At 35.8% G+C, this 17,743-nt stretch overlaps 2 protein-coding genes across 13 annotated transcripts in view; both read right to left on the bottom strand.

Moving 5' to 3' along the window:
* Positions 1-814: 814 nt before the first annotated feature.
* Positions 815-12,381, bottom strand: gltpb (glycolipid transfer protein b). Of its 2 annotated transcripts, XM_087271518.1 has the most exons (6): positions 11,205-12,381; positions 9,567-11,139; positions 7,700-7,758; positions 5,794-5,927; positions 3,428-3,578; positions 815-2,096 (listed from the first exon to the last, which is right to left on the bottom strand). In XM_087271518.1, the coding sequence occupies exons 2-6, from the start codon at positions 9,667-9,669 to the stop codon at positions 1,914-1,916; spliced, it is 630 nt and encodes a 209-aa protein (XP_087127644.1). In that variant the 5' UTR covers positions 9,670-11,139; positions 11,205-12,381; the 3' UTR covers positions 815-1,913. The 2 variants fall into 2 exon arrangements, with proteins under 2 accessions (XP_087127644.1, XP_087127645.1); XM_087271519.1 differs by lacking the exons at positions 7,700-7,758; positions 9,567-11,139; positions 11,205-12,381 and adding an exon at positions 6,282-6,380.
* The window catches only part of git2b (G protein-coupled receptor kinase interacting ArfGAP 2b), a 35,337-nt gene continuing 29,014 nt past the window's right edge, over positions 11,421-17,743 (bottom strand). For 2 of the 11 annotated variants that reach the window (XR_015500496.1, XR_015500503.1), the window contains 2 exons: positions 16,121-17,006; positions 11,421-16,061 (listed from right to left, as the gene is read on the bottom strand). Coding sequence is in view for 2 of the 11 variants with exons in the window: in NM_001080188.2 (NP_001073657.2) it covers positions 16,827-17,006 (180 nt within the window). In the remaining 9 variants the exon portion in view is untranslated. Of the gene's footprint in view, positions 17,007-17,743 lie in introns of all 11 variants that reach the window. The other 9 variants (XR_015500497.1, XR_015500501.1, XR_015500498.1 and 6 more) reach the window with 6 other exon arrangements.

Here is a 17,743-nt window from a genome sequence, read left to right as displayed (position 1 = left end):
TACAGAGAATAAACATATTATGGTTGACAAACTTATTCTGGGGTTATGATATATACCATCATAGCCACCGCGCCCAAAGACACAGTAGCTCACCCAAACATGTCTGGCCAACTCTATCAAAATTTGATAAACAGCATTATTTCTGCTTGTGTCTAAAATGCATTACATTAAGAAGTTAATAGAATGTCACTGCAAAAAAAAACTTATGTGCTATTTACTTCAAACAATAGTGGTAACACTATTGCACGCAATGTTGATGATATGAGTGATAGATGATAAATTTAATATTAGTGGAATGTGCGTTTATAATTTATGCAAATCCACCACCATTTACTCAAATTTATTTTTTTTAGCAAAAAACTCTAAAAGAGTCATGTGAAAGTTACTAGGTTTTTTTCAGTGATATATGATGATTTTAATATTGTTAGTGGAATGTGCTTTTATCATTTAAGCAAATTACCGTCTGATCACTGTCGTTGCTGATATTCAAATGCAAACACTTCAATCAAATCTGCATAATTGAGTAAATTTTCTTAAAATAAAGGTGAAGCCATCTTTCCTCAATTTTATTAGCTTAATTGTTTTCTGAAATTAGGCTTAATAATTGCACTGGTTTGCTTAAAACATTAGTCAAATTCATCTCTTGATTTTATTAGCAAATTCTTCTCAATATTTTATAATGAATCCAGAATATCTATTTTTAAAGAAAATATGCTTATTTTAATGACAACATCAATTTTTAATGAAAATTACAAGCCTCAACATAATTTTTTACAGTGTTGATTCAAACAAATCACAAAATAAAACCAGAAAATGTAAGTGTTCTCCTTTATTATCAATTGCTGATCATGATTTTGAGGATTGATTGATCTGTACTTCACAACACACACTTCGATCTTCAGATTCATCATTCACAAACTTGGTTGATGAAGCAAATTAGACAGAGATTAGTTATCAAGATTTAAAGATTCAAGATCTGCCAAATCTTAGATTGTTTAAGCAGGGTACGAAGAATTAACCCCAGATGCGTAACACAAATAGCACAACAAGTTGTTTTCCTTGAACAATAAAACATAAGACATCATCATCACTTCAAGAAACATAATCCAAGTTATCAACGACACTAAATACTTTAAAAAATAACACCACATTTATACGAGTCATCATAAAACAAAATCAAAAATATCCTCATCAATAAAATGGACAGAGGCCCTCTCCAATGTGTATTCCATACACATCTCACTAGCTTTGTTTCCATCCAAAGATGCGAATTAGACTTATGTGCAACACTGAAATATTGCATAAAACATTTGCGGATGAAGCACAGTTTCCATCCAATGAGTCAAAGAAAACAAAATCATCACTTTCTGAAAACCTGACGCCAAAGATCAAAAACGAAAAGAGAGTTTGTTGCGGTAGAAGAAGACGCTGTGAGCATTTTTGTAAAATAATAAATTACATTTGCCTCAGAAGAAGAAATGCACTAAATGGGCAATGGCTTTTGGAGGTGAGACGCTCAAGACTTAAGTTCTGAGAGATAATAATACTGAACCACTTTAACAAAGGAGGGATTTTAGAATGACTAAAACAATCAGATGTTTTACATTGTTCTCACTTTGCTGGTTGGTCCATTAATACACTCCCATCAAGCCCATTTTTATCATCACATAGTTAGTTTAAACAAAATCACATACTTTTTTTAATGTACATGCTGAAATTTATTCATTAAATGTGTTTCCATTTGCATTTTTTATCATCAGATAAAGTTTATTTTTATTGCACATTTTGGCATTTCAATTAAGCATTTTTGTCAAAACGACATTCAAAAATGAGCATTAAAAATAGGCGGCTGGAAACATAGCTACTGTACAAACAAACATAACTCTACATCTAAACTGACATCTGTTAGAGTTTCAAACCAAGTAGTCCAGTTCAGCATTCATTGTGGAATACATTTCATAAATAGCATCTACAGTTGCGGTGAAGTTTATCAAGAACTGGCGAACTTTCGCCAAGCAATCCTCCTCTGCAACTTCTTGATCCTTGGACAAAGCTTTAAGAAAATCTGACCGGCACGGTGCAGCAAATAATGCAGCCTACAGCAGAACCAAACAAATGCTGCATGTCAAACCCTCATAAAAACCACACCTCAACCATCACAACAAAGCCAAAAGTCAAGACCATTTCCTTCACAAAACTTTGCAGATTGAGGTGAAGTTGGTTTTATATTAACACATTTGTTCATTTTTGAACAGTGACAACTTGTGACATTGTTTACCATGCTACTTTAAATATTTCGCCTGAAATCCCATGTAAATATGACTTCAAAACTGCATTTAGTGCTAATTGACTGTGAACAAAGTTGTTTTTTATTAGTCATTATTGGCTATTTAGAATTCACAAGCATAACTTTTTGTACTTATATTATTAAGGAGCAAGCATAGAATGTGCGTATATATAAAAACATCTTTACCCTAATACTTTAATTTAGGTAAAGTTGGTTTTATATTTGCACATTTGTTCATTTTTGAACAGTGACAACTTAACACGCTCATTATATTGTTTACCACGATACTTTGACTTTAACTGTATAAATAGGACTTAAAATCATTAGCTCTGTTTAATTGACTGTGAACAATGTATACTTTGATAGTCATTGGCTTCTAATGTGATTTCCCTATTTATAATTTGCAAACAATGCTTTTCTGAACTTATATATTGAAGGAGCAGGTCGAAATGTGCGCATATAAAACCAATTTTACTACAATACTTTGAGGTAAAGTTGGTTTTATTTGAACACATTTGTTCATTTTTGAACAGTGACAACTTATGTCACGCTCCCTACAGTGTTTACTATGCTATTTAGAATATACACTCTAAAATCACAAATAAATATGACTTTATAAGAACATTAGCAACATTTAATTGACTGTAAACAATGTTTTATCTAAACTTTGATATTCATTGGCTGCTAATATGATTTCCCCATTTAGAATTTGCAAACAATGCTTTTCTGAACTTGTATTATTATTATGGAAAATATAAAACCAACTTTACTTTAATACTTTGAGGTAAAGTTGGTTTTATAGTCGCAATTTTGTTCATTTTTGTAGTGACAACTTAATACACTCCCTATATTGTTTAACACGCTACTTTGAATATTACCGTCTAAATATGACTAATGTTGTTAAATAGTGCTAATAGTTGTAGTTTTGAACAATGTATACTTTGAAAGTCATTGGCTCTTATGTGATTTCCCTACTGAGAATTTGCAAACAATACTTTTCCTAACTTACACTATTAAGGAGCAAGTATAAATCTGTAACGTTAACCAACTTTACCTCAATACTTTGCCAAGCCTCATACCATAGCAATGGCATGTCCATATTGTTGTCACAGCCGACATAAATATTAACAAAACACCCACCTTGAAAACTTTCTGGACTATCCAGCCGTGGTATCTCTTCAGTGCTTGATCATAAGCTTTGGTGATGTTGACGCGAATGAGATTGGGATTGTCCTCATCTCTCTCTCCATCGGCAAGACTCTGCAGTAAAATCTGAATGAAGCGCAGGCCTCTGAGGAGAACACGGTAAACTGTTAAACATCTCTCCGCTAATGTATAAGATGAATGTTTTGTAATGAAGCAGGTTACAACAACACTCACGCGATTAGATATCGCTCCTAATAATTCACTGTACATCCTGGCCGTTAGACAAATACCGTTACTATCACACTTGTTTGATTTGAAAGTTTGAATCTGCGCGGCGTGCGTTTTGAATTCGATTGGCTTGTGTTTTTTCTAGCTACGCAGTCTTGGCCGCGCGCACGTTGACTCTGACTGCGTTTGGTTTGGACGCGGCGCACGTGACCCTGAATGTTTATATATTTTCCCACACGATAATTTTTGTTAACTGCTTTTTATTAAAGGGCTTAACCAAACAGTTCCTCTGTTACCTTATATTTAATAATAAAAAAAATAATCATAATAATTTTAAAAGATGTGAATAGAACTATTTTTATCTAAACTTTTCTTCAGAATCTTTATCTCTGTTCAAATACTAAGTCTAGATTTATCCAAAGGTGTGCCAGTGTTTATTTTTAATAAACTTATTTAATAAACTTATTTTATAAACTTATTGAATAAACTCATACTTTTAAAACTTTTGTAAAAAAATTACAAAAGTAAATAAAATGAGATCAAAGAACAAGAGACTGAGATATCAAACACCCATAAGCACACAGTTTGAACACTTTCAGAAATAAAGGTACAAAAGCTATCACTGGGTCTGTACCTTTTCAAAAAGTAGCCTACACTTTTGTACCATACAGGTGCACACTGGTACCTTAAGGGAACATTTTTGTTCCAGTAGGGCAGAGATGCCCAAAGTAGGACCCATAGGCCAAAGTTAGCCCATTTTAAGCTTTCATTTGGTCCACAATCCCTTTTGACATAAAGAGTTTTGGTTGTTTGTTTTATTGTTGAGCTACAAAAAAGCTAATTGAATTAAATGTTTCAATGAAATGTTGTTAATAAATCTGATGTTTTAAAATTTAAATAGTTACTCGACGGATAGAATACTATGCAGAAGACATCGACGAGCAAATGAAGGCATAAAGTAGCATAACTCCATTCTGTTATAAATGAAATTGCTTTTACTGTAATACGTTCATTATTAAATGTTAATACACAGTTGAAGTCAGAATTATTAGCCCCCCTGTTTATTTTCACCCCAATTTCTGTTTAACACAGAGAAGGATTTTCCGACACATTTCTAAACATAATAGTTTTAACAACTCATTTCTAATAACTGATTCATTTTATCTTTGACATGATGACCGTAAATAAATAATATTTGACTAGATGTTTTTCAAGACACTTACATACAGTTTAAAGTGACATTTTAAAGGCTTAACTAGGTTAATCAGGTTAACTAGGCAGGTTAGGGTAATTAGACAAGTTATTGTATAATGATGGTTTGTTCTGTAGACTATCGAAAAAAATCTAGCTTAAGGGCTAATAATTTTGACCTAAAAATGTTATTCTTAAAAAATTAAAAACTGTGAAAAAAATTCAAAGGGGGGCTAATCATTTTGACTTCAACTGTATATACTATATTAGTTCATATAAAGCAATGTTTTCTAGTTATTTTGAAATATTATTAAATAAATTAGGAAATTACAAATGGCAACTAGATTTACCTTCAGCCCAAAAGTCTCCATCAAGTTTGGTTTTTGTCCCTTTATAAGAAAAAGTTTGGCACTCCTGCTGTAGGGTATACTTGTCTACTTTTAAGGTACTCTGGAGTACACAATTGTACTTCTTAGGTATATGTACCTTTATGGTACAAAAGTGGACCTGAAAGTAATAAGAATGTACCTTTAGAAAAGGTACCGGCTCAGTGACATCTTGTGCACCTTTATTTCTGAGAGTAATTGAATCCTATTTCTTTGCCGAACACACTGACATTACTTTTCAGAAAAGATCACCACAGCGGAATGAATCGCCGACTTATCCAGCATATGTTTTACGCTTTTATTACGCTTTTTAGCTTATTCAATTCATATACAGCGCATGTGTTAGGACTGTAGGAGAAACCAGAGGACCCAGGGGAAACCCACGTCAACACGGGGAGAACATGCAAACTCCACAAAGAAACGCCAACTGACCCAGCCGGGACTTGAAGCAGCATCTTCTTGTTGTAAGGTGACAGTGCTAACCACCGTGCCACCTAATAAACAAAATAACAGATGAAACAAAAATCAGGACATGTGAGAATGTGAATAAATTACCTCTTTAACCACATAAGCGCCAGTGTGGCTCCAACTTTAGGCCACTCTGAGCCATAGCTGCTTTTCTCAATGATCAGTATCTGCTGAAGAGTCTCGTACTTCACCGGATCAGAGTCATAGACGGCCTTTATTTTCTTATGGGAGTGAAAGAAATTCAGAACACGTTTTCAGAGATTTATTCACATATTAAAGTTTAGTTGAAAGCCATGCACAATAATAAAATGAAGTACAATATATGATAAATTTGAACACTTATGGTGCTAAATGTACCATCCTCACAATTATATAGACCATTTTTAAGGTATGTAAACAAACACAATGGTTCTAACGCATTTCCTGTTTTACATTTTTAATTTCTATAACTTCAGAGAATTCAAAAATAGCCACATGTTCATAAGTTATGATAGCTGTTTTAACATTAATTTATGATTCAATCAACTCTTGTTACAGTTATGAAATAGTTTGATAACAAAACAGGAAATATTCACCGGCATTGAAATGGTCTATAGCAGTGGTGGCCAACCTTGTTCCTGGAGAGCCATCTTCATGCAGGTTTCAGTTGCAACTCCTATCAAACACACCTGCCTGTAATTACCACGTGGTGTTCAGGTAATAATTAATTGGTTCAGGTGTGTTTGATATGGGTAGCAGCTGAAATCTGCAGGAAGGATGCTCTCCAGGAACAGGGTTGGCCACCCCTGTTCTGTAGTTTAGGGCACAGGTGTCAAATCCAGTTCCTAGAGGGCTGCAGCTCTGTACAGTTTGGCACTGACCCGAATCAAACACAGCTGATCCAAATAATTGAGGTGTTCAAAATAGTCTTGAACACCTTGATTAATGGAATCAGCTGGCTTTGATTAGGATCTGAGCAAAACTGTGCAGAGCTGCGGCGTCCAGGAATTGAATTTGAGACCTATGTCCTTAACTACAGGTGTCAAACTCAGTTCCTGGAGGGCTGCAGCTCTGCACAGTTTAGTTTTGTTATTTCCTATTTTGTTCACCCTCCCGCTTTGTTATTTCTCCAAAACACCTGTAATTTTTGCTGTAAGTCTGTAACAGTCCCGGGTTGCCGACTTTGGTATAGTATTCGATCGCAGCGGCCACCTGAAACCCAGTGCATAGTACAGTTACTTACCCGGTTCTGGGCTGTGTTATTCAGACACCTCACTTCCCACACCAAAACATCACAACCCACCCTCGATCTCCCGGATTTTCAGAGACAAATATTGGCAGGTATGGTTCCAACCCTGATCAAACTAATTGAGTCAATCAGGCTTGTCTGAAAGTGCGTTGAAGCGGGTTGAAACTAAACAGTGCAGAGTGGCCCTTCAGGACCTGAGTTTAACACCCCTGGTTAAGGGAGAAAAGGAGTAGATTGGATGCCACAGTATGGCAATTAAAAGGCAACAAATCTGTGTTATCTAATTTTGTTTTGATTGTATACACATTGTGGTTTGCTATTGTGCTAGTTTGATACTATATTTAATAATTTATATTTAAATTATTATTTTTGATACTATATTTCTTTAATGTCATTTTTTGTATTTATGGCTTTTTGTTCTCTACATTTTCTGCTATACTGGTCTTTATGTGGAGAGCCAGCCTGATCTCACGAGAAAACGTAAGTATTTTACGTTCGTACAAATTTGTACGATTTTAAAAAGGAGGCGTGGCCCCTAACCCCACCCCTAACCCCAACCCTTATTGGGGCATGAGCAAATCGTACTAAATTGTACGAATTAGATTATACGAATTCATACGAATTAGCCACTAAAGCAAAAAGTTACAAATTGCCGTGAGATTGTGTTGGGAAAGCTCTATACCATACACTGTACATCTAAATGTGGAAACTGTAATTAAAAACAAGTAAAAAAGAAAACGATACACAATAAAGTAATATACTTACAGTGATGTTTCCATTAATGTCCGACTTAATTGGAGCAAAGACCTTGGAACCAAGGCAATCTGAATAACATGAAATGTGCTATGAAACATTATAACACCCAGTTCCTGTCAATATGGAGAGCATGACATGTAGTTTGCAAATCCAAATTACTTCAAATGATCAAATCAATACAAACTGAAAAAAGATATAAAAAAAATGATTAAACAAATGTAATCATCAAATTTTCTACTAAATCCACACTAAACCACAGTAGAGAGAGACCGGGTTGAAAGAACTTTTTGTTTGAGCTGTTCATCTGAAATCTGTTATTTTCCGATACCTTGTAGCAACAATGCATTTGAACTTGTTTTACACAATCAAAGATTATGTGAGTTAAGGCCAAATTCACAGTTTCGTTGTTAAAACATCCAGTGACCCACCACTGGAGTAAATAATTCTGAGTTATTATCATCAAAAAAGCTAGAATATTTATTACTTATGTTGAATGTTGGTTTGAAGTTAGCACAAGTGCCTATAGCATTAAACTATGACTATTGGAAGTCAATAAAAATGTATCTACATTACAAAGAATTATTTCGGCTTACTGTATAGTAGTCAACATTTGAAGTGGATCAAAACGGTTTATCGAAAGTGTTGGAATTGATGTTGTTTAAAAGTTTTAGGACAGCTTTTATGAAAGTTGATCCACTTTGAATGTTGGCTACTGTGTGTGTGCCACTGTTCAAGTGAGCTCAAAAAGGAGCTTGAAGTGTTTAATACTGAAGACATCAACATTTGCTGCACTTAGATCAGAGATGCCCAAACTAGGGCATGCAGGCCAAAGTTGGCCCATGGTAACTTTCAATTCAATTCAGCTTTATTTGTATAGCGCTTTTACAATGTAGATTGTGTCAAAGCAGCTTCACATAAATGGTCATAGTAACTGGGTCAGGGTAGTTCAGTAACCTTTGGTTGCCCGCCATCCTATCTGAAAAGAGAGGAAGAATTATGTGGATGCTTTAGAGATTGTCATTTCTAATCTAATGTAGCCTTTTGTTTGTTTTATTGTTAAAAGCTAACTGCAATCAAATGTTTCAATTAAACAGTTTAAATAATTCAGATTTAGGCCAGGGCAGATTCTGCTTGACTGGTCAATTCAGCATTGAACTCCACTGTGCTATAAATGCGATTGTTTATACTTTTATTGCAATAGGTTATCATTTTAAATGTCATACTGCATTAGTTAATTACAATTTAAAGTATTTTTTCTAACAAATTAGAAAATTACCCATGGCAACTTTAATGTAATATAATTTGGTACCTTTGGCTCATGGCTCTCAATCATATTTGGTTTTTGTCCCTTTGTACGAAAAAGTTTGGGCACCCCTGATTTAGATAGTCAAACAAGCAGTGTTACACTAACAGTGCTATGGTCTCACAAATAACATGAATTCACCAAAGCAACATTTTTTTAAGCCCAGTGAAAAAAAATAATAAAGCTGGATATATTGGAACACTTCAGGTACTTTGTCTCAAGTTAATTTCTAACCATGTTTGAATGGTAATCTGGCGCCACCGTGTGGTTAAAAAGTCGTTGAAAAGGCCATCCACGAATAATCAACACAGGGAGAACAGTATCTGCTCTGTCCACTCAATATTTAATGGCCTCCTTGTTGTTTATTGCACCGGTTTTAACATTCATCCTTTAAAAGTCTAATAAAATGCTAGAGCAAGAGGGAAATTTGCTGTCATAGACTGTTTCAAGTCTTTACTAATAAACCTTGGTTAAAATTAATGTAAACATACTTAATCTAAAGGCATTTTCTTAGGCTTACCAGTAAAAAATATCGAATATAGCCTACGTGAGGTAATAAATTTAGCGACTTACCGAAAAAAGGCGGCAGGTGAGAAACTGACTCTAGAAATGTCTTTGTGGCGATTTCTTTGGTGTCAGACAGCGGCGCAAACTGCTGGTCCAGCAAAAGAGCCATAGCAAAGAATAAATGAATGAAATATAGCCAGCAAATGAACGAATGTGAGATTTTATTTTACAAAGAGATCGACGCTTCGTTTCTAATTTAATTTGGCCCGTCATATACACTCAACAGGTGAAAACAACTGAAACTGTCCGGCTGAAGTAAAGACTGTTCAGTCAGTTTGCAGTGAGCCCACAGCACTCAACGTTAATAAATCATGCCAGCATTGAAATGCACTTTATGCTGTCGAATGGCAAACTACAGTAGTAGTGACGTTAGTAGTTTATTTTTATAGTACAAACGGCCCAAACACAATCGACATTAGTTAAAATGACAAGTCACACATTGCATAAACAACTAGAGCACTAAAAACAAAGCCCATAACATTCAGAAACCTCAAAAGCTAAAGAAAGATGATGGGATTTCAGAAGGTTTTAAAAACATTTAAAGTTGTAGCTTGTCCAATGTGAGGTGGATTATTATTCCAGGGTTTTCTTTGTCAAATTTAAGACTTTTTGAGACCCTTTTATGAACATTATGAACGAAATTTTAGACTTAAACAGGGCTAAACACTAAGGATTTTTTTTGTAATGGCCCAGTTACTTCAAACAGTTTTTGTATTACAGAAGATCATGTAAAGGGATGTGATGCTTTAGTTTTCGTTCTCTGCTTAATTTAATTAAGAGAATTAGCTGTAAACATGTCTAACAGCTGTGATTTGTATCTCTGCGCAATAAAAACACATGTTTAGTTTTAAGATGGATTATTGGTGACTGGGTATATACTTGGACAAAGGAAAATTAAGACCTGTTTAAGATGATTTAAGACCTACAACTAACTAGCCATGTAAGTAAATTTAAGACTTTAAGCACTTACATTTTGTTTATGAACTTTAAGACATTTTAAGACTTTTTAAGACATCGCGGACACCCTGTTATTCAGAATCAGAAAGAGCTTTACAGCCAAGTATGTTCACACATACCAAGAATTTGTTTTGTTTTCGTGACAGAGCTTCTACAGTTTGTAAGGTCCACCCAGTTGGTCCAATGGAGGTGTCCTCTGGTGGATGAAAGTTCAATGCCTGTTCGGTCTTTTCAGTGAAAAATGTTGATTTACTTTAAATTTAACTCCTATCTGACTCCAATTTGAATATGAGGCGGTTTAGAATATTAATATATTTATCTTTCATTTCATCTGACTCCATTTAGAAAATATTAAGAAGATTATATCAATATATAATTTAGATAAATGTTTTAACCTTTTGTCTTCTCTCGTAACTATTAGATTTGTTCATTCAAGTGCTCAGAGAGATCGTCCCGGCCGATGGCGTCCCTCACAATCATAGTCATGTCAGTCTTCAATACTAAATAGAGGTAAATGACTACCACTTTTAGATGGCCGCTCCCCAGCTTGCTCGTTCTAAAGTGTTTTTAATTAGTCCTCCTTAGATGTAGACCCTTGAGTAAAGACAATATCATTTTCAATCTGAGATTAGGACAATTATTATAAATGTAACCGACTACTGTGCTCTATAATAATTTTGGTTTCACCAAGCCCTAGGTATTACTTTAGTATTTACTATAATTTTGACCCATACCATGTATTTTTGGATATTACTAAAATGTGCAACATATGTCCTTGCACAAATGCAACCAACTAACCAATCAACCAACCAATCAATCAATCAATCAAACATATGCTAGAGAAGAATTAATGCACAATACCTTCATGCAAATAATCAATGAACATCCATGACAAGTTCCATCTCGAGTACATTTAAATTTTATTATATTTAATACCAAGACTTTCATTGAAGCAGCATCAACTGCATGATGCATATCCCATAATGAAGGCGGCGTGACCTTCTGAACTGAGCAGGTTAGTGTGTGCGCGTGTGTGTGTTTGTGTTCGCACATCCACCAGCTACTGGAGCAGGAAACAGAAGGACAAACTCACACCAGGTTAGTTGCATACAGAACTGACAACTAGCAGCTTACATATAGAGCTTGTATATAAATATAATACAATGTACTGAATAATACAGAGCGATACCACATAATACCGGAATCACTAACACAGCAGCTGGTGGCCGTTAGGCAAATGTGTCGTTATTTGTATTATTTCAGACAAGGCAGCACATGAACACATACATTTAGGACACACGAGAGCATCCCTAAAACATGGAGTGAATTCATAGCGGATTACTTTCGTTTCGCAGCGGTCTATGAATAAACTCTGAGGAATGAAAACTTTTCACACGCGCACGGGATTGAAGAAAGCATCCTGAAAGAAATATAAAATGGACGTACATTTGAACTTGATGGAAATGAGAAATTATTTCTAGTGAAAATAAACATGAAATGTCAGCATGTACACCACCAACCAAAACATTAGAATCAGCAAGATTCCTTTTTCATGTTTCATGGCAATTCAGCTCACCAAGACTTTATTTATACGATTAAAAATACATAATTGAAAATAATTGTTTTTTTTAATCTAATTTATTCCTGTGATTCAAAGCTGAATTTTTGTCATCAATATAGACCTTTTTCTTGGCTGCTGCATGGAGGGCGCAATTGCGACCAGCGTCTTCCGGTAGAATGTTTAGAACTTCCGTTTACAGCATTTACAACAGGTAATTTGCCTTCCAGCACTGGGAAACCCCCATACACACTCATTCACACACATACACTATGGCCAATTTAGTTTATTCAATTCACCTTTAGCATGTCTTTGAACTGTGGGGGAAACTAGAGTCCCCAGAGAAAACCACGCCAATACAGAGAGGGTAAAGCTTTTATATATAATTTTTTTTCTGGTTTTTCACCTTTAATGGATATTACTGTAGAGATTATTGACCGGAAAGCGTGGGGAGCAGAGAGAGGGAAAGGATCAGGATAGGACCTCAAGGCAGGAATCAAACTCAAGATGTCTTGAGCACGGAAGTGCATACGTCGATGCACTAACCAATATTTTAAACTATTTAAATGCATTTTTAATGTAAAAAAAAAAAGACTAAATAAAAGCTTTTATTTTAAATGTATTTGTAAAGTAAAAGATTGAAAATAAAATCTATTTAAACATGTTGCATTTGTAATGTAAATATTGTAAAAAATATTATTACTTAACTATTTTAACCATTTTAATGCTTTTGTAATGTAAATAAAAGAATGTAAACAAAAGTTATTATTTAACTATTTTAATGGTAATGTAAAAATATCGTAAATAAAAGCTATTATTTGAGCTATTTTAAATAATATTTTTAATATAAAAGATTGAAAATAAAAGCTATTATTTAACTATTACACCAATTATCATTAATGCATTTGTAATGTAAATTATTGTAAACAAAAGTTAATACTTTATTATTTTAACTATTTTAATGCTTTTGTAACGTAAATAAAAGATTGTACACAAACATTATTATTTTTAGCCATTTTTAATGTCAACGTAAAAAAAGATTGTAAATAAAAGCTTCTATTTTTAAGTATTTTTAATGTATTTACAATATTAAAGATTGAATATAAAAGCTATCATTTAATTAGTTTAACTATTTTAATGCATTTGAATTGTAAATAAAATGATTGACTTTTTTTTAAATATTTGTATGGTAATGTAAAAAAAGACCATAAATAAAAGCTATTATTTTTAAACGTTAAAAAGAATCCTAAAAGTCAAATGTATGGCAGTTTCCATAATATTACGAAGTTTAGAACTTTCAGCGCTGACAATTGGAGGAATCATTATTTTATTTCATTTGTTCATTCATTCATTTACCTTCGGCTTAGTTGCGTATTTCTCAGGGGTCGCCACATTGGAATGAACCGCCAAGTTATCCAGCATATGTTTTACACAGCGGATGCCCTTCCAGCTGCAACCCAGTATCCACCCACACACACACACTCGTACACTATAGATGAATTGGATAAATAAAATTGGCCGTAGTGCGTTTGGACTGTGGGAGAAACCTGAGCACCCGGATAAAACCCACAGCATTACGAACACAGACATGTCAACTGATCCAGCCAGGACTTGAACCAGCGACCTTCTTGCTGTGAGATAACATTGCTAACCACTGAGCCACTGTGTCGCCTATTTTATTTTAGAATTATTATTATTATTATTATTTTAAATCAGTGTTTTTGTACCAATAATAAATGATCACAAGCAAACAGCATTCTGATTTGTGAAGGCTCACGTGACACAGACGTATAGACTGGAGTAATGATGAAAATTCAGCTTTGAATCACAGGAATAAACTAAACTTGAAACTATGTTCAATAAGAAAACCGTTATTAATGGATTATATTATTATATTTAACAATTTTGACTATTTTCCATCCAATAAATACAGCCTTGATGAGCAGAATTACCTTTTAAAACATAAAAAATAAATCTTACTGATTCCACACACACACACACACACACACACACACACACACACACACACACACACACACACACACACACATGCACGCACACACAACAGCTCACATACTAAAGCACTTCATAATAAGACTATACACTCTGAATACTTAATTCAATGGCCACACCAGGACGGGTAAGATATTATTCTGCAGCGAGGCTAAAGGGTATTTATTGCACAAGAAATGAGGCATTGTGGGTCCTGACATCTACATCATGGTCACGTTTTGAGTGAACTGCTTTTCAAGACAAAGAACCATTTATTACACCAGCTGAATTTCAGCAATAATAGCTGTTTACGATTTGTTCCGGTTTTGTCTTGGCGTGATGTATTGGAAATGCACAGGTAGTAAAGGCCTTGTTCTGTTAATCCACAAACATGAGCGATACAGACGAAAATGAGTTCATTAGCACCATCGGAAGCAAAACAAATATTAGTTTACAATTAAAAACGGCACCATAAAGCTAGGACAAAACAATAATAATATTAATAATGTCATTGATAATTGAAACTCAGTGTCCCAAAATTTATGTTAGTGTGTACGAATAAAATATATATAAAAAAGGTCATTTCTGCAAGAATACAAACCAAACTGTGCTGTGTTGATCATCAATAATAATAATAATACCTGGGGCGGGACAATAAATTGATGCAATGAGAATTGATTCTGAATCGATTCTGAAATTGAGCTTGGTTTTTGCCACCAGGTGGCGCTGTATGTTTTATAAACAGCAACATACAGCTAGTCCTTGCTCATACCACTTAAACATAACCATCATTAATAACGTTGATGATTTGATGAAAACATTCAAGCAAATTACACAATAAATGCGTGGTGGAAGTACATTACATCGCTGAAAGCTCAAGAGTTCTTCATGCTTGCTAATAGTGTATGATTAAAAACTAGCCTAGAGCACTGTCTGCTGTTAAAAACAGGGCTAGAGCGTCACCTGCTGTTAAAAACTAGCCTAGGGGCACCATCTGCTGTTAAAAACTAACATAGAGCGCCATCTGCTGTTATAAAACTAGCCTAGGGCAACATCTGCTGTTAAAAACTAGCATAGAGCGCAGTCTGCTGTTAAAAACTAGTCTAGAGCACCATCTGCTGTTAAAAACTAGCCTAGAGCGCAGTCTGCTGTTAAAAACTACCCTAGAGCGCCATCTGCTGTTTAAAACGAGCCTAGAGTGCCATCTGCTGTTAAAAACTAGCCTAGAGTGCCATCTGCTGTTAAAAACTAGCCTAGAGGGCCATCTGCTGTTTAAAAGAGCCTAGAGTGCCATCTGCCATTAAAAACTAGCCTAGAGGGACATCTGCGGTTAAAAACTAGCCTAGAGTGCCATCTGCTGTTTAAAATGAGCCTAGAGCGCCATCTGCGGTTAAAAACTAGCCTAGAGCGCCATCTGTGGTTTAAAACGAGCCTAGAGCGCCATCTGCTGTTAAAACTAGCCTAAAGCACCTTAAGCTGTTTAAAACTAGCCTAGAGCGCCATAAGCTGTTAAAAGTAGCTTAGAACGCCATCTGCTGTTTAAAACTAGCCTAGAGCGCAATAAGCTATTAAAACTAGCCTAGAGCACCATAAGCTGTTAAAACTAGCTTAGAGAGCCGTCTGCTGTTTAAAACTAGCCTAGAGTGCTGTAAGCTGTTTAAAACTAGCCTAGAGCACCATAAGCTGTTAAAACTAGCTTAGAGAGCCGTCTGCTGTTTAAAACTAGCCTAGAGTGCTGTAAGCTGTTTGAAACTAGCCTAGAGCGCCGTAAGCTGTTAAAACTAGCTTAGAGAGCCCTCTGCTGTTTAAAACTAGCCTAGGGTGCTGTAAGCTGTTTAAAACTAGCCTAGAGCGCCGTAAGCTGTTAAAACTAGCTTAGAGAGCCATCTGCTGTTTAAAACTAGCCTAGAGTGCTGTAAGCTGTTTAAAACTAGCCTAGAGCGCCGTAAGCTGTTAAAACTAGCTTAGAGAGCCGTCTGCTGTTTAAAACTAGCCTAGGGTGCTGTAAGCTGTTTAAAACTAGCCTAGAGCGCCGTAAGCTGTTAAAACTAGCTTAGAGAGCCATCTGCTGTTTAAAACTAGCCTAGGGTGCTGTAAGCTGTTTAAAACTAGCCTAGAGCGCCGTAAGCTGTTAAAACTAGCTTAGAGAGCCATCTGCTGTTTAAAACTAGCCTAGGGCACCATCTGGCATTAAAAACTTGCCTGGAGCACCATCTGCTTTTAAAAACTAGCATAGAGCGCAGTCTGCTGTTAAAAAAAAACCCAGCCCAGAGCCAAGTAGTGCTCGCTGCAGTCTGAGGTGGACATTCAACTCCTCCTACATCAAAGTGGCAAGTCAGACAATGTAATGAGCACCCTTACTGTGATGGTTGGGTTTAGGGTATGGGGAGGTGTAGATGTTAATAACACACAATAAAATGTGTCATTTTATATATAAAACAGAATTAGCAACAAACGCTTACACACGTGCATCCACTAAGCATTGGACATCTTTCTACACGCTGCAGTGTGGCGTCTGACATGACACTTGGATGTGGGTGGGGTTGGATCTCCACCAGACGCTTCTCCATAGAGCGCCATCTGGTGTTAAAAACTAAATGCAGAATCAATTCCAGGAGAACTACGATACATTCCAATAGTCTAAGACTCGATCCATGAATCACAAAACATCAATGTATGGTCCCAGCCCTAAATAATACTGGACAATATAATAGCAAATAAACGTGTAGACATGGTGAAAGGCGTTCAGATACTGTAACTCAGTTACTGTCTTTGGTAGTCACAGTAACTAGCTGTTTAGCCGCTTTGGCAATGTCGTAGGCACACTGAATAACCTGCTGGGAGTCGTGCGGTGTGGCCTTCTGACATTCGCCCTGCAGACGGCTGGCACTGGAGGTCAAGAGACGCAAAGACCCACGAACGGTCTCTGAAGATGGCCTCTGTAATGGAAGACATTGTTGACTGCTTTATTGACTATTTCGTGCTTGATGTGAATACAGAAACAGATCCAAAGGGTTACAGAAACACTTCACTTTTCTTGAAAACAGACTTACAAAAATAGAATTACAACTTCGCTACCAAAAAACTTTGCTGCTGTGCCATTGCTGCAGCAGGTGAAATGATATTACACACTGCCTGAAAATAGTCCCCAGTTAACATTGATGAAAGTCAGCCTATTTTCAGGTGCTGGTTACGGCGGAATGAGATTATAGTTTCTAATTTAATAATGTGTGTATTTATATAGCATATTTATCATGTATGGCCATACACCCAAAGCACTTCACAATCATGAGGGCGGGTCTCTCCACACCACCACCAGTGTGCAGCATCCACTTGGATGATGCGACGGCAGCCACAGGACAACAGCGCCAGTGCGCTCACCACACACCAGCTATAGTGGGAGTGAAGAGACAGTGATAGAGCCAATACAGTGGTTGGGGATGATTGGGAGGCTGTAATGGATAAGAGCCGATGGAGAATTGGGAATTTGGCTAGGACACCGGGGTTACACCCCTAACTCTTTATGAGAATTGCCATGGGATTTTTAATGACCACAGAGAGACAGGGCCTCGGTTAAACGTCTCATCCGAAAAGTTTCTAGCCATATCAGCCAACAAAATAGCAACTTTTTATTTTCCGTTAGTCTTAGCACACGACGTAACTACAAAAGAGTCAA

This window comes from Danio rerio, chromosome 10 (genome assembly GCF_052040795.2).
Source record: "Danio rerio strain M-AB ecotype USA chromosome 10, GRCz13ab, whole genome shotgun sequence".
NCBI classification, from domain to species: domain Eukaryota; kingdom Metazoa; phylum Chordata; class Actinopteri; order Cypriniformes; family Danionidae; genus Danio; species Danio rerio.
Note: the sequence above shows the minus strand (reverse complement) of the source record. Positions and strands in the feature narration are given on the sequence as shown.

What these genes read in the sequence shown, in the direction of transcription:
- gltpb (XM_087271518.1), bottom strand. Translation starts at nt 9,669, where the DNA reads ATGGCTCTTTTGCTGGACCAGCAGTTTGCGCCGCTGTCTGACACCAAA. An exon ending in TCACCTGCCGCCTTTTTTCG is followed by an intron (nt 7,759 to 9,566) that starts GTAAGTCGCTAA and finishes CATGTTATTCAG; the next exon opens with ATTGCCTTGGTTCCAAGGTC. An exon ending in ACATTAATGGAAACATCACT is followed by an intron (nt 5,928 to 7,699) that starts GTAAGTATATTA and finishes CACTCCCATAAG; the next exon opens with AAAATAAAGGCCGTCTATGA.